Raw genomic sequence first — 24,714 nt, forward strand, 5'->3', positions numbered from 1 at the left:
GCCTTCTCTGCACACCTCCTCCCACACTTAGAGGTGATCCTCACAGGGAGGCACAGACCTCTCCCCAAACAGTGTGGGAAGGGGGCAGGAGGTGGACAGGAGGCCAGGGTGAGGTTCTCCATGGGGAAACAGGAGCTATTTATCAACAAAGCAGCCACGCCCAATCCCACACCCAGTTTTCAGTATAGTAAACTATGGTCCTGGGAAATGGTCATTAAAAATTTAGACAAAACCACAACAAAATGCAGCCTGGAAAAGCCCTTTTTGGAAAATCTGACTAGATCTACAGGTATAGTCTTGGGGTCTAAAGACTAAGAGGAGCGTTTCTCAGGACAAGATTGGTCTTCCCTGGGCACCCACTGCTCTGAGAAGCTGACAGGAGAGTTACAATGCACTCCCAGAGCCAATGACAGGGGCAGAGACATCCCGGCTGCCTTCGAGTCTCTTCACACACTGCCTGCATTTTCATATGTGCACTGACAGGTGATTCCTACTTTAGAAGCTATCCAATCAGTCCCAGATGCATTTGAACACTTGGGCACAATGGGGATGCCTTTCGTGGCTTTGTTATCGTATCAGGGCATAACGAGAGGACTTCTCTGAACCTGGATATCCAATATATGGCACAAAAACATATTAGGTCAAACTCAGACATCATTATGTTTAATAAAAATACATTAAGATATTTTTCTGTTTTATGTACACTCCAAATGTCTGAACATTCAGACACTACTGTATAGTTATGTACAAGTGCAATATCGATGTTTTCATAACTATTTTAATTTATATACAGGCTCTGAAGTTCCACATGACTTCCTCTTGATAATTGACTCTAAGCTGAGTGCCTCCTTCTCCTGCCACCCCCTTCCTCTGGCCCAAGCCTGGAGGAAGCTGTTTGCTACTGGCTGCAAAGGAGAAGCAGGTGGATTCAGTTGTTTCTCCACTGTTGGAGCAGAATTAAACTTCACTTGCTCTTTCCTTCCTTTTAAAAAATAAACATTATCTTTTAGAAAAAAGAAAATAACCAGGTGGCTATGGGACATGGTGCTTATTATTTCAAGGCATGGGACTACCATGGGGAGGAGGCTTCTTTGCCAAGGAAACACCAGTCCTTTGAACAAACAAGGACTTCCCTTGTGGGAGGGTCCTCTCCAGTGGCCTTTTGGTAATCACAGGGGTGAAGGGCCAGTCCCCAGCAGGCTCTCTGCGGGTACTGTGATCTGGGGCAGGGACGTGGGGAGCTCGTAAGAGGAGGGGTCTTTTCTAGAACCATCTGCTCTTTAACAATAATGTGAAAAAGCAGCATTTTGAGAGGCAAGTCTCAAAGTAGAAGTGTTTTGTGCATCAGTGTTTTATGGTTCAACATCCTTGAAAACATCTTTCCAGGCAATTCTTCATGGGAGTGGGGTTAATGTTGGGGAAGAGGTCATACTCCCTCTCTAGGCACTGCATATAAAGGTGAAATGCCGCAGTTTTTGCTCTTTTGAGTATTGATTTCTCCAAATTCACAAACTTGAGCATTGTTGTCTAAAGGTCTATGCCCCCAGGGTAATGCCACAGAACACTGGGTTTTGAAGCAGAAGAGAGATCTTGGGAGGCTGCTGCATAATGCCAGAATACAGAGCACCATGGACGGGGACAACACACCATCCAGGCAGTGCCCTGGGTAGAAGAGCAGGGACTGGCCTGCTCCACTTCAATTTGGTCACTACTTCAATTTGGTCACTTTTCATTTGGCATAGTTTTCTCCCCTTGTCCATTTTTCCCATGTGCTTTTCATCCTTATCGTTCACTGCCCTCCCCACAGCTACCCGTTGGGTCTGGGAGGGAGCATGGGAGGCCTAAGCCCCTCCTGGGGAGGAGGGGAAAGAGGGCAAACAGCTTCAGGTCCTCCTCCAGGCTTTGGGCAGGTTCTGCCCGACAACAGGAGACCGACCCTCTTCTGGCACTCCACCTGAGCCTGAGAATGAAGAATGACCCACCAGCTCAAGCAGACTACAGGAACAAAGAGTTGCCCTTTGATTAAGGGGTCCCAAGTGCTGTCATGCTCTTTTCGGCTCAAGGGAGACATGTAACATGAGTGAGCCCCTCCCTCTGTGGTGCCTTGGCAGGAGCACCCAGAAGGGCTGAAGCAAACAACAGGCCTAGAGTGACCTGGGGCAAGGAGGCATGTGGGAACATGCCTTATTTAGTGTCCTTTTTGACAACAAAAACAGGAGCTTTGACAGTTAGGTCATTTCTGTTTTCCTCTCAATCCCTCCTGCTATGTTAAATGTTTCTCGGGGTGAGAAAACTGTTTTCTGGCGGCAAATTAGGTTTTAGAAAAAGAGCAGATTGCCAATGATAGCTATTTAAGTTTTATAAGAATGTAGGAATGCAATTATGTAAAAACTTATGCTTACTAACTTTCCAATTGCTAGATCTATTTAAAGTCTAGGCACTTAGTGTGTGTGTGTGTGTGTGTGTGTGTGTGTGTGAGTGTATGAGTGTGAGAAAGAGAGACAAAGACAGAGACAGAGAGAGGTAAAAGGAAGTGAAGGAGAGAGAGGGACGGAATGAAAGAGAGGAGAGAGAGAGAGATCTTCAAATGGATTCAGACTAAATTAATCAAGTTGCTACAGAAAACTACCCATTATATCAGTTGGCATTCCAAGTAACACTGCTGACCTTGACATTTAAAATAGCCTCTTCTATCTTATGATTCAAAAGAGATGACCATTATTAATTCTCAACTAGAAAAAAAGTTACTCCCTGAAAGAGAGATATTTGCCTAAATTGTGCAAGAATAAATAGCACATCTTTTAAAAAAGATAGCAGGCTTCAGATGAAAACAAGTTAATTCATCTGACTAGTTTTTAAAAGACCATGTTCAAGAATGACTGATGACAAATGTCTACTTGTAAACACTACATCTTTGTTTTTTGCACTGTTGAGACAGTCCCAAGAACAGTTTTCCACACGTGAACCTGAGTGTCATTCCTAGCTCTCTCACTCGCTCTACACCGGCCTCCTCCATCAACAACTGGATCACCCCTGGACCTGTAACTAAATTAATTATTTCCTATATGAAAGTAAAAGGTTAGATGCTGGAGCACAGTTGGGAGAAACTGTCAAAGAAAGCTTGTGAACATGCGGATGAGGTGGATGTTTCGAGAGTTTCCAGTCTTCTGCCCTGCACAGTGTCTCCCTGCCTGCTCCCTCTCTGCAGACGGCTCTGGCATGCCACTCCTTGCTCACAGGGAGTCCTGGCCCCAGCATCAAATGCAGGTCCCAGGCTGTGCAGGGGGCTGCTGTTTCCGGTTTCTCACTGCTCCTGACTTCTCTTTGTATACTATTGGCATCTGCTGAGAAATATCCACCAGGGCGCTGGCCACTGCGAGACCTTGGGAGAACCCACAGAGGGAACACATGTTAAGGAGCAGCTTGCTTTTATTAAAAAATAATTTAAAAAATTTCTTCTTACATTCACATGGTGCAATAAATAAATAAAGTACATACATGGGAAAAATCTTACCTCTAACCTGTGTCTCCCTCCATATTCCCCCCTTCCATCAGAGTAACTTCTTTAGTTTGTATATATTCTTTCAGGGTTTATTTGTATAAATACAAATACATATTCTCCTCCTCCCCCATTTTTACACAAAAGGAGTACCTTACTTTTCAGCAGATCTACCAAGCAAAGTGCCCTGCCTCGTGGTGGGAGCATCTAAATAAGATTGCAGACATGCTTTAAGCACTAAGTTTCTCCTGTCTTTTTCTCCAAGAAAAAGCTTCACTCTTTATGATGAAATTCAGATTCATTCCACACTGCCCAGATAGCACTAGTTATTTTGATATCTACACCATGATAAGGGTTAGGATAGACTCTGGGGCCAGACTTTGGAATAAGCAAGGTTCTTTAACTTCCCTGTGCCTCAGTTTCCTCTTCTGTAAATGGGGAACAGCACAGGGCTTGTGTGAGAAGTCAATGAGTGAACTGATGTAAAGTCTTAGAATGGTACCTGGCTTATCACCCCACCACCTCCGCTACCACCTTTGCTTTGGGGACTGGTGGGTCCATTCTCCTTTTTGTATTGATAATTGATTAACTTGATGTTCATTAGGGAAGGCACAGTCCTGGGGGAACTGGATTCCTATGCATGGGAAAAGGCCGGACAGGCTCAGAGCCCTGCTGAGGCCCCCAGGAGCCATGTTAGAGGAGCTTCTTACTCCACCTCACTGAGCCTATAAAATGGGGGGGGGTAGCTTTTAAGTGCCAGGTTTAGTAACTGGCATGGAGTGGGGAATCCACACCAGTGACCACTGTAATAGCAAAGACAGAGCCAGGTGCTTCGGGAGTCCAGAAAAGGGCACCATTTAAAAAGGGGGGTAGATCCTAGTCACAGCAATCAGATGAGAAAAGGAAAGAAAAGGCATCCAAATTGGAAGGGAAGAAATCAAACTGTTACTATTTGCACATGCCATGATACTATATATAGAAAACCCTAAAGTCTCCACCAAAAAACTATTGGAACTAATAAATGAATTCAGTAAAGTTGCAGGAGACAAGATTAATACACAGAAATCTGTTGCTTTTCTATACACTAATAATGAACTATCAGAAAAAGAAAGCAAGAAAATAATTCCGTTTAAAATCACATCAAAAAGATGGGCTTCCCTGGTGGCACAGTGGTTGAGAGTCCGCTTGCTGATGCAGGGGACACGGGTTCGTGCCCCGGTCTGGGAAGATCCCACATGCCGCGGAGAGGCTGGGCCCGTGAGCCATGGCCGCTGAGCCAGCGCATCCGGAGCCTGTGCTCCTCAACGGGAGAGGCCACAACAGTGAGAGGCCCGCGTTATCGCAAAAAAAAAAAAAAAAAAGAATAAAATACCTAGGAATAAACTTAACCAAAGAGGTAAAAGGGGCTTCCCTGGTGGTGCAGTGGTTAAGAATCTGCCTGCCAATGCAGGGGACATGGATTCGAGCCCTGGTCTGGGAAGATCCCACATGCCGTGGAGCAACTAAGCCCATGCGCCACAACTACTGAGCCTGTACTCTAGAGCCCGTGAGCCACAACTACTGAGCTCACACGCCACAACTACCGAAGCCTGTGTGCCTAGAGCCCGTGCTCTGCAACAAGAGAAGACACCGCAATGAGAAGCCCATGCATTGTAATGAAGAGTAGCTCCCACTCGCTGCAACTAGAGAAAGCCCGCGCGCAGCAACGAAGACCCAATACAGCCAAAAATAAATAAATAAAATAAATAAAAATTTAAAAAAAATTTAAAAAGAGGTGAAAGACTTATAATCTGATTAACTACAAAACATTTATGAAGGAATTTGAAAATGATACAAAGAAATGGAAAGATATCCTGTGTTCTTGAATTGGAAGAACATTGTTAAAATGTCCATACTACCCAAAGCAATCTACAGAGTTAAGGCAATCCCTATCAAAATAACCATGACATTTCCCACAGAACTAGAACAAATAATACTAAAATTTATATGGAACCACAAAAGACCCTGAATCGCCAAAGCAATTTCGAGAAAAAAGAATGAAGCTGGAGATATCACGCTCCGTGACTTCAGACTATACTAAAAAGCTACTACAGTAATCAAAACGTCATGGTTTTCCCACAAATACAGACACATAGATCAGTGGAACAGAATAGAGAGACCCGAAATAAACTCATGCACTTATGGTCAATTAATCTATGACAAAGGAGGCAAGAATATACAATGGAGAAAAGTCTCTTCAATAAGTGGTTCTGGGAAAACTGGACAGCTACATGCAAAAGAATGAGATTAGAACATTTCCTCACACCATATACATAAAGACCTAAATCTAAGACCTGAAACCATAAAAATCCCAGAAGAGAACACAGGCAGAACACTCTTTGACATAAATCATAGCAAATATTCTTTTGGATCTGTCTCTTAAGGCAAAAGAAATAAAAGCAAAAATAAACAAATGTGACCTAACCAAACTTAAAAGTTTTTGCACAGCAAAGGAAACCCTGACAAAATGAAAAGACAACCTACTGAATGGGAGAAAATATTTGGAAATGATATGACCAATAAGGGGTTAATATATAATATATAAATAGCTCATAAATTGAATATCAAAAAACCAAACAACCCTATTAAAAAACAGAAGACCTGAATAGACATTTTCCCAAAGAAGACATACAGGCACCATACAGATGGCCAACAGGCACATGAAAAGTTGCTGAACATCACTAATCATAAGGAAAATGCAAATTAAAACCACAAGGAGGTATCATCTCACACCTGTCAGAATGGCTATCATCAAAAAGACCACAAATAACAAATGTCAGTGAGGATGTGGAGAAAGGGGAACCCTTGTATACTGTTGGTGGGAATGTAAATTGGTGAAGCCACTGTGGGAAACAGTATGTAGGTTCCTCAAAAAAATAAAAGTAGAACTATCATATTCCACTCCTGAGTATACTTCCAAAGAAAACAAAAATACTGATTTAAAAAGATACATGCACCCACAATGTTCATAGCAACATTCACAGCATCATTTATAATAACCAAGATATAGAAGCAACCTAAGTGTCCATTAACAGATGAATGGATAATGAAGATGTTTTTTACACACACACACACACACACACACACACACACACACTGGAATACTACTCAATCATAAAAAATAATGACATTCTGCCATTTGCAACAATATGAATGAACCTAGAGATTATTACGCTTAGTGAATAAGTCAGACACTGAAAGATAAATACTCCATGTTATCACTTATACGTGGAATCTGAAAAAAGAGAACAAACGAATGCATATAATGAAACAGACTCACAGATACAGAGAACAAAGTGTTGGTTACCAGTGGTGAAAGGGAAGGCAGGAGGGGCGAGACAGGGCTATGGGATTAAGAGATACAAATTACTATGCATAAAATAAATAAGCAACAAGGATATATTGTATAGCACAGGGAAATATAACCATCATTTATTTATTCATTTAAAGAATGATTTTAACTGCAGGCGAATGGCTGGATGGAGGTGTGGGAGGGGGTTGGGGCTGTGATTTTAGAGGTCAAGGGTAGAAGAAGCAGACTACAGGGGAGAGATGGCAGCTGAGGTTAGATGAGAGACGTGGTAGAGTAAATGAAACAAAGTGGAAGAATGAGACTCCAGATGTAGGACCAGCAGAACTCGCCTGTGAATTATACATAGAGAGGTGAGGGCTGCCTAGGATGACTCTTGAGTTTCTGGCTTGAGCAACTGGCTGAACAATGAATTCCTTTACTGAGATGGAGATCAAAGGACCAACTGGTTAGAAGGAGGGCAAGCTCCATTTTGGACATTTTAGGCTTGATAAGACCTTGAGGTATCCAAGTGGACATTTCAAGTAGGCAATCGAATAATTGGGTGTGAAGCTTGGCAAGGAGGACATTTTAGGCTTGATAAGACCTTGAGGTATCCAAGTGGACATTTCAAGTAGGCAATCGAAAAATTGGGTGTGAAGCTTGGCAAGGAGGACAAGAATTAGAGATATTAACCTGGGAAAGACAGTGATTACTTAATTTTTGGGAATAATAAGCTCACAATGAAAAAGAAAAGAGCCCAGCGTTTAGCAGGAGGAACCTTAAGGTGTAGAGACTGGAAAGGAGATTAGCCATTATTTTGTAATAACTTTAAAGGTAGTACAATCTATTAAAAATATTGAATCACTATGTTGTGCACCTGAACCTAATATAGTACTGTAAATCAACTATACTTCAATAAAAATGAATGAATGAATGAATGAAATGGGGGATACAGAAGGGGTGGCAGGGATGGCCCCACCCTTGGGGTAGCTCTCAAGTAGTGAGCAGGTCTTCGTAAGGAGTCCAGGGGGTTGGGGCACATCAGGCAAAGTCTGGAGCAGGAAAGGCCACAGTGTTGCAAGCCTGTCACCGCTCCCCTCCCAGCCCCAGCCAGTACCTTGCCCTCAGGGAGCACCAGTCAATGTCTGCTGAGCTGGGCAGGAGATACTGCTCCAGAGCGTCAGGTTAATGGGTCATTCTGCCCTCAACATGGACAAGGCCAAGTTAGGGGCTGAACTCACAGGAATCCCTAGATGAGGGCAAATCAAGCCATTCGCTTATGAAATGAAGACAATAAATCCTGACCTGGCCATGCCTAATGTCCTCCCTCATAAGAATACCACGGACCCAGACCTTCCAAAAGCTGAGTTGGAGTGGAGGCCTGCAGAATCATCTCAACTGAAAGTTGTCTAAAACATTCATATTGTCTGAGGCATCCCTCCAAAGTACTCCATGATTAATCAAAATACTTCCAAAACTATATTCCATATTTCCTTCATGTTCAACAGTAAAAGAGTGTTTATCTAAATTATGATTCAAGTATTTGATGGAGTAGTGTAAAAGATGGATAAAACACTATATAGTAAGTTGTAAAAATGTTTATGATAGTTACATGAAAAAAGAAGAATAAAAATTAGTTATACAATCATTGCAACTAAATTGCTGATAGGGGCTGGAAAGGAAACAGAACAGTGAAAATTGGTGGGTGTTGGATGGTAGAATTGTGAATAAATTTTCAAAAACTTCCTTTAGGATGTTATAATTGTTGTTTGTACCTTATACTTAGAGTGAAAAAGAAAAAGAAATACAGAAATACAGAAAAAGAAATAGTGTTAGAAATACCACTTGAGGAAGCTAGCTGGAAGCCATGAGAGTAAGTAAGATGATTGAGGAAGAGCATATGGAGTGAAGAGGGAGAAAGCCTACATTTAGAGGCAGAGCAAGGAAAAAGATAGTAAAGGAGCAACACAGACCCGGGGGACTGGAAACACTGGCGGCAAAGAAGGTTTGGCCGGAAGCATCAATACCACTGGCAGGCTGAGAAGGCTGGGGCAGTGAGGAGATCTAGATTTTTCCCAGGAAGGAATGGTGACCTCAGGAAAGATAGGTTAGGAATACAGTGGCAATGGGATCATTTCTCCAAATCCTCACAACGACACGAGGCAGGCCCTACAGGTATACCCCACTTTATTGTGCCTCACAGATACTGTGTTGTCATTGTTGTTTAACAAATTGAAGGTTTATGGCAACCCGGCACTGTCAGATAATAGTTAGCATTTTTAGCAATAAAGCGTTTTTAAATTAAGGATGTACCTTGTCTTTTTAGACATAATGCTATTGCATCTTAACAGGCTACAGTATAATGTAGACATAACTTATAAGCACTGGGAAACCAAAAAATTCATGTGACTCGCTTTATTGTGATATTTGCTTTATTGACATTTTCTGGAACCAAACCTGCAATATCTCCGAGGTCTGCCTGAATGCAATATCGCTTTTATAACCAAGTTCTCTATGAAAGGGAAGGAGCCTTCACACATCTAAAACATAAACCTCATTTGTCAATGACCCTCATCTACTCACCCGACTGCCCAGGAGGAGGGATTCCACTGAGGCCTCGAGGGAGCCTCACAAACACAGAGAGGACAGCAGCTTTGTTGCCAAAACATGGCTCCAGGGCAATGGGCTTGGGAATAGTCTGGTGGAAAAAAACAAAGAATTACCTAAAGCAGTGTTTCTGAAGAAACACCTTCACCAGCCTTTAGATGTGATTTTTTTTTCTTTGCGGTATGCGGGCCTCTCACTGCTGTGGCCTCTCCTGTTGCGGAGCACAGGCTCCGGACGCGCAGGCTCAGCAGCCGTGGCTCACGGGCCCAGCCTCTCCGCGGCATGTGGGATCCTCCTGGACCGGGGCACGAACCCGTGTCCCCTGCATCAGCAGGCGGACTCTTAACCACTGCGCCACCAGGGAAGCCCTAGATGTGATTTTTAAAGATGCCCCTATATTAGTTTCTATTGCTATGAAACAAATCACAAACTTCGGTGCTTAAAGCAGCACCTATTTATTATCTCAATTTTGTAGGTCAGAAGTCCAGGCAAGAGCTCTGTAGGGCTCTCTGCTTAGGGGTATAGGTCCTATTCATGTCTTCTATGAGTTCTGGAAAAATTCTCAGCTCTATCTCACAAAAGTCTCAAGGGTCTCAGCTCTTGTCTTCAGAAGGTGGAAGTCAAGTTATCAGCTGCATTCCACTCTTACCAGGAGGCACTGGGGAAGAACCTGCTTCAAAACTCATTAAAGTTGGCAGAATCCAGTTCCTTCCATCTCTAGGTCTAAGGTCCCCACTTCCTTGCTAGCGATCAGCCAGGGGCCACTCTTCTCTTGGAGGCCACTCACATTCCCCCCTACCTGGTCCCTCCAGCTTGAAACCACTGATGGTGCTCAAGTTCTTCTCATGCTTCCTCTTCTGCCACCAGCCAGAGAAAGCTTTCCTTATATCTTAATATCAACTACCCTCAGACTTTAATTACTTCTGCAAAATCTCTTCATAGCAGAACCTGGAGTAGTGTTTGATTGAATATCCATAAGACAGGAATCTTGGGAGCCATCTTTAGAATTGTGCCATCAATTTCTTCAAATTGAAGAAAATCATTTCCAGAACCACTGTGACTACAGCACAGGGAAATGAATAGATGAGTGAAATGGCAGAAGTGGGGAAACCAGTTATGAAGCAACTGCAAAAACCTAGGTGGAAGAGGATAATGGCCTAGATCAAGGTGATAGGTAACAGTGGTGGAGGTGGTGCACAGCGGTCAGGAAATATTTTTGAAGATAAAGTCAAAAAGATTTGCTGATGGACTGGCTATCCAATGAGGATGAGAGCAAGGACGAGTCAAGGACAATTTTGGCCTGAGCAACTAGGATGATGAGTTGGGGAAGTTATGCCAGAGGAGCAGGTGTGGGGAACAGTATTTAGAACTCAGTTTTGAACATGTTAAATCTGTTAAGATGCTTATTAAGACATCCAAGTGGGAACACTGAGCAAGCAATTTGATATATGAGTTGGATACTCACAGGAGAGGTTTGAGTGGAGAGGTTTAAACATCATGGTGTTTAAATACATGATGGATAAGATCACTGCTATGGTCTGAATATTTGTGTACTCCCAAAATTCATATGCTAAATTTTTTTTGGGGGCTGCGCTGGGTCTTCGTTGCTGTGCGTGGGCTTTCTCTAGTTGCGACGAACCGGGGCTACTCTTCATTGTGGTGCACGGGCTTCTCATTATGGTGGCTTCTCTTGTTGTGGAGAATGGGCTCTAGGCGCACGGGCTTCAGTAGTTGCAGCATGTGGGCTCAGTAGCTGCGGCACGCAGGCCCGAGAGCAGGCGGGCTTTGGTAGTTGCGGTACGTGGGCTCCACAGTTGTGGTGCATGGGCTTAGCTGCTCCGCAGTATGTGGGATCTTCCCAGGCCAGGGATCAAACCTGTGTCCCCTGTACTGGCAGGTGGATTCTTAACCACTGAGCCACCAGGGAAGTCCCATATGTTAAATTATAATACCCAATGTGATAATATTTGGAAGTAGGGCCTTTGGGAGATGATTAGGTCATGAGGGCACAGCCCTCATGAATGGCATTAGTGCCCTTAGAAAAGAGACCCTGAGAGCTCCCTCACCCCTCCTACAACGTAAAATTACAGCTAGAGGGAATTCCCTGGCGGTCCAGTGGTTAGGACTCTGCACTTTCACTGTCAAGGGCCCAGGTTCAATCCCTGATCAGGGAACTAAGATCCCATGGTGCAAGCTGCATGATGTGGCCCAAAAAAAAAAAAAGATTACAGCTACAAGTCACTATCTATGAACCAGAAAGCAAGTCTTCCCCAGACACCTAATCTGCCAGCACCTTGATCTTGGGTTTCCCAGCCTCCAGAACTGTGAGAAATTAATTTCCATTATTTATAAGCCACCCAGTCTCTGATACTTTTTATAGCAGCCTGAACAGACTAAGACAATCACCAATGGTGTAGGTGTAAAAGATGTGAGAAGAGGCGCAAAGACTGAGCCTGAGATGGCCACGACTGTTAAAAGATGTTGGGAGATGAAGAGGGTTGAACGAAGAATACAGAGCACAGAACAGCCAGAAGGTGTGTGGTGTCCTGACAGGAAAGTCAAGACAGCATTTTAAAGAGCAGCCGGCTGTGCCGTATGTGTGGCATGGGGTGTCACTCAGGCTTGTCTATTCTTCTCAATCCCACAAATTATCACTATTTTATCAGGACAACGTTTGCTTAGATTTAGGCACATGTTTACCATCTGATTTACTCACTATTCCCTCTTATTCCACCCTCCTGGGGTAATTTCCCTCCTCTCTAGCACATCCTTTAGACATTTCTTTTATACACGTCTGTTGGTGGCAAGTGCTCGGTATTTCCCATAATCTGAGGATATCTATCTTTATTTTATCCTTGTTCTTGGAAGGTAGTTACTGGGTACACTATCCTAGGTTGGCAGTTCTTCTCTTTCAATACTTTGAAGACATTCTTCTTCTCTCTTGTAGCTCCTGAGAAGTCAGTCAGCTGTCACTCTGTCATTCCTTTGTAGGTGATCTGTCTTTTTTTCCCCAGTTATTTTTTAATGTGGTAAAATGCACATAACAAAATTTACTATCTTAACCATTTTTAGGTATACAGTTCAGTGGTATTAAGTAATTTATATTGTTGTGCAACCATCACCACCATCCATCTCCAAAACTCCTTCATCTTGGAAAACTGAAACTCTATACCCATTAAACGGCAACTCCCCATTCCTTCCTCTCCCAAGACCCTGGCAACTACCATTCTATTTTCTGTCTCTATGAAGTTGACTACTCAAGGTACCTTATATAAGTGAAATCATACAGTGTTTGTCTTTTTGTGACTGGCTTTCACTTAGCATAATGTCTTCAAGGTTCACCTATGTTCATCTATGTAGCATTGGTCAGACTTTCTTTCCCTTTTAAGGCTGAGTAATATTCCATTGTATATATATACCACATTCTGTTTATCCATTCATACCTCAATGGACACGTAGGTTGGTTCCAACTTCTAGCTACTGTGAATAAAGCTGCTATGCACACGGTGTGTGAATATATCTTCAAGACCCTGCTTTCAATTCTTTTGGATATATACCCAGAAACAGAATTGCTAGATCATATAATAATTCTATTTTTATTTTTTTTGGTACACGGGCCTCTCACTGTTGTGGCCTCTCCCATTGCGGAGCACAGGCTCCGGACGCGCAGGCTGAGCAGCCACGGCTCACGGGCCCAGCCGCTCCGCGGCATGTGGGATCCTCCTGGACCGGGGCACGAACCTGTGTCCCCTGCATTGGCAGGCGGACTCTCAACCACTGCGCCACCAGGGAAGCCATATTTTTATTTTTTTGAGGAAGAGAAATACTGTTTTCCACAGCAGCTGCATCATTTTCATTCCCACTAACAGTACACAAGGGTTCCAATTTCTCCACGTTGTAGTGATCTTTTTTTGTTCTGGCTAATTTTAAGACATTCTCTTTGTCTTTGGAGTTCTACAGTTTCACTATGATAAACCCAACTGTAGTTTTCTTTCTCCCCTGCCTTCCCTCTGCTTTCTTTCCTTACTCCTGCTTACAATATGTTTTGCTAGAATCTGTATAATCATGTCTTCCATCAGTTCTGGAAAATTCTCAGCTCTTTGAATATTGCCTCTCCTCCATTCATTTGTTCTGGGACTGTGATAATATATATGTTAAGTTTTCTCATTCTATCCTCCATATTCTCATTATCTGTCATATTTTCCATCTCGCTGTCTCTCTGTTCTGCAGCCTGTGTAGTTTCTTCAGAGTCATCTTCCAGCTCAAAAGCTCTCTCCTTACTTGTGTCTGATGTGCTGTTTAACATGTAAACTGAATTATTTAAAAAATTTCAACTACTGTATTTTCCATTTCTAACAGTTCCATTTGGTTCTTTTTCAGGTGTGATTGGCCATTCTTGACTCTCATGGCTTCCTCATCTTTATGATTCTATCTTTCGTTTCTTTAAACATTTCATACAGAGCTATATTATATTCATTAGATGCCACTTCTGTTGCTTCTGCTGACTCTTATTCATGGCTTTTCTCTTTTGTCCTTGGTGATCACTGATTCCTTGGTCTTGATCTATGGGAGTCCTACATGGCTGAATTGGGTATGTTTTCCCTCAGACAGGATCTGCATCTACTTCAGCTGTGAGATGTGGTGTGTTACCAGTCTAGAACCACTTTAGACCACGCATGGCTCTGGTTTTGGTTCATGGTTTGTTCTTTTTTGGAGGAGGGAAAGGAGAGTGGTCCCTGGAAATCTCACATACTTCCTGTAAGCTCAGTAATGCTTTAATAAGTATGTTAGGACATATAGGTTTTTATATATATATATATATATATATATATATATATATAATATATATACACATACATATACATATGTATATATGTGTGTGTATACATAGCTCCATGAACATATAGCTGTTTCCCAAGAGTATCTGAAATATTTCATCATTTTGTTAAAAGAGAAAGTCTTATCATTTTCTTCATCATGGTGGGGGGATCAGAATTATTTATTTTGACTACAGAATTCATAGTCAATCATGATTTTTCCCCTTTTAAAAAATCCCCCAAAATACTTATAAGGAACAATGGTTCAATTTAGCTATTTTCAAGTTTTCAAGTATTACGCCATAGAAAACTTACAAGAATATGACAAGTTATTTACAATTTAAAATTCCCTGAATATGAGACTGCTTAACAACATGAATCAAAGATTAGAAAATGAAAGCAAAAGAATACCTGACACTTTCAGTGTGTGGACTTACTGTTAAGAAGAAAGAGAGAGGATAACATAAGAGGCAACAGAATGAGGCTCTTGCTCTCTCTGGTTCCCCAGACTTAGAAGCATGAGTTTTGATAAGTTAAGTCACAGGGACTTTTGAAATACAATCTCACCTTTATACTTCCCCCAATAAGATCAGGAGGCTCTTCATCTGTTTCCAAGGCAACATTTACAGAGGCAAAGGGACGACTGGCCATCTGCTGCATCTCTCGAAGAAGTTGCTGATAAGTAATACAGCAATCATTAATGCAAAGAGTACTGAGGGGATTTTATTAGAGAATACTACATATTAAAAATACCTCATCCTCCCTGATTCAAACAAATCAAGTCCAAAACGATATTTTTGAGACAGCTGGGGAAAACTGGACATGGACCAGGTATTAACATTTTAATTTTGTTGGCTGTGATGACAGTATTGTTATATTAAAGAAAAAGTCCTTATCTGTTAGAGATACATACTAATGTACTGATGGATATAATGCTATGATGCCTGCTTGTTAAACACACAAAATAAATTATCCTATCTCCTTATATTTTTATTACTAGATTAAAGCCAGGCTTTCTTTTTTCCTGCTGAAACTTGAACCAAGTATTTACACAGCAACAAAAACTATCCTTTGTTACACAGTAGATAGGAACTGAAAGAGCTCTTTATTCAGAGAGGTGGTATAAGCTAAACACAAAAAACCATGAAGTTTTGCAGAGCAGAGGGACAACTAGGGGCTCTGGATTTAGGGAGGCTTGGATATGAATATCTGCTTCAACACTCTCCAGCTGTGTGACTTCAAAAAAGGTGTTTAAAGTCTCTGGGTTTCAATTCCCTCCTCTCTGAAATGGGTTTTTAATCCCATAAAAGTATCAGTAGGATTAAATGAGATGCTTTAACTAGCACAGTGCCTAGTACGTGGTGTGTTGTCAATCATATATCATTAGGGATATCAGAAATCTGGGCATGTCACTGAAGCTCTGAGGTCATGCTGTGGAAGACAATGAGGCCCTACTTCGACCACTTCCTTGGAACTATTGTAGGAGACAGAATCTTGGGCTGGATAGATCATGGCTCTGTTTTAGAAGGGCACTTTTATATTAAACATTGTGTTAACGTGTCAATAATCACATTCCTACATCTCACAAAGCTATTGGTCCATTTACTCAACAAATACATATAACAACAACCCTCCTCTGGGTTCTCTGCTATTCTAAGTGTGGAGTCACAGTGAGACAGAGTGCCTACCCGCCTCCAGTTCCCAGTCTAGTTCCTTTATGACAAGTGCAGGAGATCACGTGAGTAAAGGCACTTCAAATGGGCCTGGTATGTAGCAATGACTTAAGCAGTATTAGCTATTATTTTTGTTATAAAAAATATCATCACTTTTCTACAGTTCTGAGAGGGATAAATCATGAACGATATTTTAGAAAAGATAAAATATATTTTGAATGGTCAGGTTCACAGTAACAGAGAAATTTTAAGTCACAAAGGTAAAAGCTTAGTTTATTGGTTGATCAACTGTGTAATAAGCATACTTTTCTGGGGGAAAACCTCTTCTCTGCAAGGTGTTCATCTTATTTTCTTTCACGTACACTGCAAATATTTTCCAGTTGGTTGTTTGTCTTCTATGTTATTCATTTGTTTATTTTTTATATACTTTAGTAATTTTATGCAGGTAAATCTATATGATGTTTTAATCATCTTATATGAAAATAATAATTTTATTCCCTTTCCGAAAGTAACAAAACTTCTTATTTCTATTTCTCTTAGTGCAGAGTCTAGAATACCCAGAACAAAAGTAAGTGACTATGGGGACTACTTTGTGATTAGAAACATGGTCTGTGAAGACAGAAGTCCTAAGTTTAAAGCCCAGTTTGGTGTCTTTATTGTAATTGTGTGGTGATGGGTAAGTTACTTTGCCTCTCTGAGCCTCAGTTCCTCTATCTGTGAAACAGGACCAGTGTCACTATTTTATAGGGTTGTTGTGAGGATTAAATTAGTTAATCTATATAAAACCTCTTACAACAGTGCCTGCAATTTAGAAATGCTCAAATGTCAGTTCTTAATATGACTAACTTGTCTGGATTTTATTGGGTACAAACTCTAGTATTTTTTTTATCATGGGTGATGTTGGTTATCTGGTTATTCTTCAGAGTGTTGAGGAGGTATTATTTTTGAGTTTACTAAGACTTTTGTTTTTAAACTAGGAATGAGTGTTAATATCAATAAATGACTAAATGATTACTTGGCCACTACCGAAAATTTAGGTTTTATTTTTTTTATTTACTACCGAAAATTTAGGTTTTATTTTTTTACTGATATAACATATCCTAGTAGGTTTTCTGGTGTGAAATGATCCCTTTTCTACACTGGTAAACTAGACTGCTGCACGTACAGTCATTATACAACTGGTCTTTACTTTTTGGTGTTACATTTCTCGGGTTTTGGTTTCAAGGTTTCTAAGCATAAAATGTATCAGGATTCTTTTAGGCTTCCCATCTTTTCCTTTACCCTGGAACCGTTTATATATTTTGGAAATAATTAATTCTCATAAGCACCCAAGAAGGAATAGACTATTATTATCTCCATAAGCTCATCTCAAATTGAAACTCCTTGGGTCTAATACCCTTTGTGGAGAGAGTAATATCTTGACAAGTTTTTGATTCCTTCCTTGGTACTAGTTTATATGGCTTCTCACTTTTTTATTACACATTTGGATAACATATTTTTTCAGAATACTGTGCTATTTGTTGAGATTTTAAAATATCTTAGTAATAGAGCTATTAAAAAGAAAAAAACCTCTGAATAAGTTATCCACTGAATTTTTAAAATCATAATAAAGAGGGTGTAACGCTACCTCTATGATAACATCACCTTTACATGGGTCAGAAAAGGTGTCACGGCCCCCAGGAAGAGGCTCATATCCTGAAGCCTATCTTAACCCCATTACAGACACTAATGTTCTATGAACAGGGCTGCATGCTTGTGAATTTTGATTTTAGATATTTCTGTTCTCCTCTAAATCTTGTCTGTAGATCAAGTTTTATATAGAAAACCAAAGAGCACAAAGTCTAGATCTTAGTGCACCTCTATTTAGCAACAATGCAATAGACATGATGACTAAAAGGCAGAGTAAATACACAAGTGAAAGTTGCAATAAACAGTTTTTGTGTTGTAATTTTTCATCAAGTTTATTTGATTTGCCAATTATAAATATTTTCTGGACTTATTAATATTACTTTTGGAATGGAGCTCTGGAAACACTCATTAATAAACAGAACTCGGGCAAATACTTAATTAGACACACATTTATCTTTCCTTGAATAATGAGAAACTTTTGATATTTTACTCTCATCCTCATGAAAGACTCCTGTAAAGGCTGTGCTACTAAGCCTTCAGATCTCCAGCCTGAGCTAAGGAACCAGCTTCTGGTAGGAAGGATAAAAAAATTGACTTCACCTGTAAGTCAGTATGATTCTTAGTTTCCTTTTAGAAAGTTAAAACCATGTGGTGCAGAATGAACTATAGCTTACATAGCACTGATTGAAGTCTACTGACCATACATTACTCTCTCTATAGATATATCCATCAATTATCACTAAATAGCAAAACTGACTTGCTTAAGGGAAATACGAAGGAAAACGTTCTTACAGGGATTCATTAATCTTTAACCACTGAGGCTTACCTCTCTACGTCTGGAAGCCCAACAACTTTGTTTGATCTTCCAAACCACAGCAGCCACCAGGAGCAAAGAGAGGAAACAACTGTGAGAAAGGAAAGGAAAGTACTGAGTTATTATCCCAACCCCCAGAATCAGCACACTGTCATCTACACCCCATGTCAGGCAGGGAAACAATCCCCCAAATACCAACTCCAAGCTCCTTTCTGATGAGTCATCACAACCATGTCCTGGTTCACAGGAAACAAAGTGTGAGAAGACTTTGATAAGCTGGGCTTCCCGACCCAACTAGACAATACTGTCTCCACAAGGTACTCTGAGAGGAGAGCCTTGATTTCCTGCCGGCTTTTATTAGAATGGTCCATCATGGCTTATCCCAAATAATAAAAACAATTCTATGATAATTATGACAAGTAACAAGCATGCTATTTAATCAAATTAGCAAAAATCTACTGGTAAAGTCTAAAAAAGTGAGAAAAGTTTATCAAAGTAACAACCAGCTTTTCATAAGGGACAATAAATTTATATGTAGTAATATATATTCAAAGTAAATACCTATTTTTTAAATAAAATAAAACAACTAAATTCAAGCCAACAACTTTCTTAAAAGTATTAGGAGAAGACGAAGTCCCAGTGGTCTTATAACTGCAAATGACTTCAATGTTCTCTCAAGATTCAATGCCTCTTAAACCAGGCACCGAATGGTTTGAAAAGCTACTGTGACAGCAAAGAGAATGACTGACTTCTGATTAAAAGGACTAATGAGCCTAACAAATAAACCTCTTAGTAACCACTAAATAATTTTAAAATTGGCATTTTCACTCATTAACTTGTAAAAGGGGCTTGTTACAGAGTACTGTTCCAGGGTGTTACAAGCAGACACAAGGCTTTCCGCCCCTGTAGTTGGGTACTCTCTTGCTGAGCTCTGTGTTTGCAGGATGGGGTTGGCTTTACGAGAGGCAGCTTCAATGCACAGATCGCTTAAGACAGGCCTCCATAGCTGGCTGGTGACAGGCCCTCTAAGGTGCTAGGAGGACTGAGCTTCTGCCCTTTCAGAAATAGAAATTAAGCCTCCCTCAGCCCATCACCTCCCTAAGAGGCACAGAGTGCAGACCCCTCCACTGGGTCCCCTGACAAAAGAGAAGCTCCCCAGGTTATCACTCAGTGGAGAGTCTTCAGTTCCTATCTTGCTGGGCCTCCCGGCTGTCCTGACACTGATGATCCTTCCTCCTTTCTGACAGTTTCTATTTTTCTTTTTATCAGTACTTTATTGAGGCAGGTCCTGTTCTAGGCTCATGGAATACACCAGTGAACAGAACAAAAGACCACTTTTCCCATGGAGTTTACATTTCAGCAGATGGAGGTAAACAGTAAACAAAATAAGTGAGCAAATTATAGAGCATGTCAGAAGGGAGTAAATACTACACAGATAAAAAGATGTTAAGGGTAAAGAGGTTCAGGAGTGACAGTGGCACTCTAAAGCAGAATGGTCAGAGTGGGTGGGCCTTAATTCTTGAGAAGGTGACATCTGAGCTAAGACACAGAGGATGTGTGGGAGGTGGCTTGTGAAGGTCTGCAGAAACGCACCTGGGCAACCAGGGTCAGCCAGTGCAAAGCCTGAGGCAAGGATGTGCCTGGGATTTCTTGAGGAACCTCAGGAGGCCAGTGTTACTGGAGTGGGCGGGGGGGGGGGGCAGTTAGGCCAGGGATAAAGACACAGAGGTAAGAAGAGGGCAGATCACGAGGGCCCGAAAGGCATTATAATGGTGTTGGATTTTACTGAGTGAGATGAGCCAGTGCAGGTTTTTGAGCAGAGAAGTGTCATGATTTAATTTATGCTAAGGAGACCATTAAGGTAGCAATGCAGAAATAGAAAGAACAGGAGTCTAGGTGAGAAATGAGGGCGGCTCAAACCAGGATGGTGGTAGCAGGGATGTGAAAAGCACTTTGGAATCTGGACATGACTTGAAGGTCAAGGCAATAAATAGGATTTCCTGATGGGCTGGATGTAGGGTATAAAAAAGAGAAGTCAGGGTCTGAGGAACTTGCCATCAAACCTGGACAGGGAAGACTCTGAGGGGAGCAGGTGCGAGACAGCAGAGAGTTTAGTTTTAGACATGTTGAGTTCTGAGACATCTACCTGAAAGCTACTGGGGGCTGGTTGCCAGGTCTGGGCTGGAGACAGCATTTGAGAGTCATCAGCATATACATGGTATTTGAAGTAATGAATCTGGATGAGGTCATCAAGGGGATGAATACAAATAGAGAAGAGTGTCTTAGGGGCACCCCAACACGGAGAAGTTGGGGAGAATAGGAAGAAGCAGTAAGGGAGTCTGAGAAGAGTAACCTTCTTTAGTCTTTCATGGTTTCTATGCATAATCCTGCTTTTCCCCCCCCCATCAGCTTGCTTTCTGGTACTTTTATTCTAATAGATAAACACATGGTGGCAGCAAATCCACATGGAAGAACATGAAACACATGAGTTGGTCAGGATGCTGCTGATGCAGCTGAATACAGGGCTGGCCTCAGAGGCAAGGAGTCTGGTGTCACTCAGAGGCCTCTCTTGGACTACCCTCAACACAGAACTGTGAAACAGTGCAGCTCAGAAGGTCTGTGCCCCTTATCCCTGAGGGGCTTCTGTCTTCAATGCAGACCTGTTAGAAACACCAACAACCCAGTTTCTTCTGCCTGTTCCAGTTTTTCTGAGAGACATAAACAGCATACCGACACACAATGATTGTTCCTCAAAGCTGATATGTGCATGATTTCTCCAAGGGTAACACAGCAATGAAGAATTTACTAGTTATTTCAAAAAAGGTGGCACTTGCTGATACCCCTCCCTTCTTTTTTTTCCTACCACTAATCTGGGTACAGGTGGGGCTGTGACTCAGTGTTCATCTTACTGCAGTTCCTCTTATCAACTGTTTTCTATAGTTTTTAATACAAATGTAGTTTTTTAAAAAATCATGGAAATTTTCAAACATACACAAAAGAAGAGAGACTGATATGTTCATTACTCAGCCTTGCAATTATTAACATTTTCCTATGGCATTCAAAGATCATTCTTAAAGAAGTGTATTTCTCTCTTTCAACACAGGGACACTGGCCCCAGGCTAAGGGTCTTTCACTTCTTTTCAGCTCTGTACCTAGGAAAAAACAAGAATCCTTTGTCCTTTTTTGTCCTAAACCTGTCCCTGCTTATCAGAGGCTTACACTTTCCTGAGACTATGCTCAGAAATCCATGTCTTGACTCTAGGTCTTTCTTTCCATCTTTTGTATCAATATATATCTTTGAAAACTCACAATATTTTCTGAGAGCTCTGTGTTTGGGGATGTTTTTCACCAGCTTAACTGTAATTGTGTAAGTAGAATGATACTTTTGAGAGTGTACTGAACTTTGCTTTTCCTGTCCTTGCAAGTCTAGCCTTTCTAAAACTACATATTCGGGACTTCCCTGGCAGCCCAGTGGTTAAGAATCTGCCTTCCAATGCGGGGGACGTGGGTCCGATCCCTGGTCGGGGAACTAAGATCCCACATGTCGCGAGGCAACTAAGCCCACGCACTGCAACAACTGAGCCCGTGCCACAACTAGAGAGCTCGCATACCGCAACTAAGACACAACTAAGCCAAAAATAAAAATAAATAAAATAAAAACAAGAAAACTACACATTCACTTCTTGGCCTGGCCTTGACCTCCCAACCAATCTAAAACAGAGACACTGCTGCTTCTTCCCAAGTTCCTGTGATGTGCACTTCACCATTCTGGTTTGAATTAGATCCAGAGTGGTAGTACCCCATATCACTTCCATCTTCTGGAAAATGAAATGATCAACGAGACATGGATGTGTCAAAATGTCTGCTGTCAAGCTGGCAAGGACCTAAGCAGAAGTTCAGATAATTAAAAGTTTTACAAAAACATACCTTGCCAATATCAGGAATTCCCACTACAGTCCCTCCTATTGGTCAGTGCCTCCTATTGGACATCCCCTGCTTCTCCTTTTTATTCTCACCCAAATGCTATCTTCTAAGGCACCTCTAACTCCAGTGACACAGATGTTCAGAGTGTTAGTCTGTCTCTCCCTCTTCTACTAATAATCATTATCCTGACCACACTACCACATCACTTCCAGATACAAAGCTCTTTCACACGCATCACCTCATTTGATTTTCAGAGAAAGCAAGCAAACGGGTCTTATTATTTCCCTCTTTATACACACAAGGCTCCTACTGGAGTCTGGGAGAGCATCTCAATTAAGACACAAAGAGGGCTTAATGGATTTATCTGGATCTAGAGATTACTCTTCACTGTGCCCAAGTCTGGGAGTCCTTTTCTAACTTATCTCACACTGATATTTTCTCATTTGAATCACTGAGCTATCCCCTTCTACCCCCACCCCAACTCTAATTCTCTCTTCTGTATTCTATGAGCTATTCTTCAGAGTGCTTAGGATTATCTGTATACCTTTCCTTCTCTCATGTTTCATGTATATCCTTTTGGACCTGGTTAACTTGCTCTGGGAAAATATTTTCTTCCTCATGCTCATGAAAAGGACTCCATTCTCAGCTAAAAGCTCATCATTTCTACTTCCAAAACAAAATCCAGAAAAACCAAAGTTCTGCAGTCTTTTTTTTTTTTTAATATTTAGCAAAAGTCCTTTATTTTATTGTCTTTGAATTCAATGGAAGCTTAGTGGAAATTAAATTAAGTTTAATTTTTTAAAATTAATTTTTATTGGAGTATAGTTGCTTTACAATGTTGTGTTAGTTTCTATTGTACAGCAAAGTGAATCAGCTATGCGTATACATATATCCCCTCTTTTTTGTATTTCCTTCCCATTTAGATCACCACAGAGCACTGAGTAGAGTTCCCTGAGCTATACAGTAGGTTCTCATTAGATACCAAAGTTCTGCATTCTTTTCCAAAGGTTCCCACATTCAAAAAAAGGGAGAAGTGATGAGAACACCATCTGTCCTTGTTTTCTACACAAGATTCTGTGGTCCCTGATCGATTCTGATGGTGTCATTCAGTCTTCCACCAATCAGCTGAGGTGACTAATCCTCACTGGGTTGGTACTTGGCAGCTGAGTCACCTCAGTCTGTACACATGGTCCAAGAACATAACACACCTGCTAATTGGAGCTACCGAGTTAGCATACGGCCTCTGCATTCCTATCAGCAGCACCACGAGCTTTTTTCCCCTCAGAGAGGTTGGTGTCTATGGTCCCTCATGGCTCTGTGCTTCTCCTGAAGGTCTGCTTTACTTTTCACATATATTGGAGCATGACTCTGTGCTAGATGCTTAAAGTGTGTGTGTATACAGGGGTGAACAAAAGAGACACTGTACCTGCTCTCCCAAAGCTTAGAGTCTCACTGTGGACACATAGTACGCAAGTACAGAACTGTGATAAGTACCGTGATGAAAAATAACACAGTTCCATGGGAGGGTAGAACAAAGGGAGAGAATTTAGTTTGGGGGTTCATTGATGGAATCCTGGAGGAAGTGACACTGTGCCGAAATTTGAAGGATGAGTGTGGTATGGTAAGAAATATACATATGGTCTTTGTCCCAAGTTCCTGGCACAGGGCTCCTAAAACCCTTGAAATCTCCTATGTGATAGGAGCATCCTCTCCCCTCTTTTTTACACAACTGTTCATAATGGCTTTATTTGTAACAGTCAAAAACTGGAAACAACCTAAATGTCTATCAGGAGGTGAGCAGATAAATTGTGGTTTATCTTTACAGAGAATATTACTCAGCCTTAAAAAGGAAGAAACTATCTTTTAATTTTGATTTAAAAAATCTTTAAAATGTATCTTTACCAGTTTTCTACACAAAGTAATTTATATAATACAGAAGGGTATAAAAAAATGACAGTGGCTTTGAGTCTGAATTAACTTTTTTTGTTGTTTTTTTTTTGCAGTACGCGGGCTTCTCACTGTTGTGGCCTCTCCCGTTCTGGAGCACAGGCTCCGGACGCGCAGGCTCAGCGGCCGTGGCTCACGGGCCCAGCCGCTCCACAGCATGTGGGGTCTTCCCGGGACTGGGGCACGAACCCGCGTCCCCTGCATCGGCAGGCGGACTCTCAACCACTGCGCCACCAGGGAAGCCCTGAATTAACTATTTTTTATTACACGTTTATGGAGATGTAATTCAGGAGTGTCTTTTCTCCCCTCATGGGAGGGAAGGACCTAAACAGCTTCTGGACGGGGCTGACCACCAGAAAAACGAATTATGTGATTAAAGGGTTAGACCATTCAGCCCCCCAGCACGCCTCCCCTCCACAGGAGGGTAGAGGGACTGGAGATTGAGTTCAATCACCAATGACCAGTGATTTCAC

The 24,714-nt window shown here is 41.5% G+C and overlaps 1 protein-coding gene across 3 annotated transcripts in view; it reads right to left on the reverse strand.

Moving 5' to 3' along the window:
* Positions 1–3,142: 3,142 nt before the first annotated feature.
* The window catches only part of ATRN (attractin), a 171,456-nt gene continuing 149,884 nt past the window's right edge, over positions 3,143–24,714 (reverse strand). For 2 of the 3 annotated variants that reach the window (XM_089896619.1, XM_022592878.2), the window contains 4 exons: positions 18,383–18,461; positions 14,822–14,929; positions 9,414–9,528; positions 3,143–3,382 (listed from right to left, as the gene is read on the reverse strand). In XM_089896619.1, coding sequence (XP_089752745.1) covers positions 3,258–3,382; positions 9,414–9,528; positions 14,822–14,929; positions 18,383–18,461 — 427 coding nt within the window. In that variant the 3' untranslated portion in view covers positions 3,143–3,257. The remainder of the gene's footprint in view (positions 3,383–9,413; positions 9,529–14,821; positions 14,930–18,382; positions 18,462–24,714) is intronic. The other variant, XM_089896620.1, reaches the window with a different exon arrangement.

This window comes from Delphinapterus leucas, chromosome 15, assembly GCF_059928025.1.
Source record: "Delphinapterus leucas isolate spDelLeu-1000000601 "Yukka" chromosome 15, BTC_Dleu_Yukka2, whole genome shotgun sequence".
Classification (NCBI taxonomy): Eukaryota; Metazoa; Chordata; class Mammalia; order Artiodactyla; family Monodontidae; genus Delphinapterus; species Delphinapterus leucas.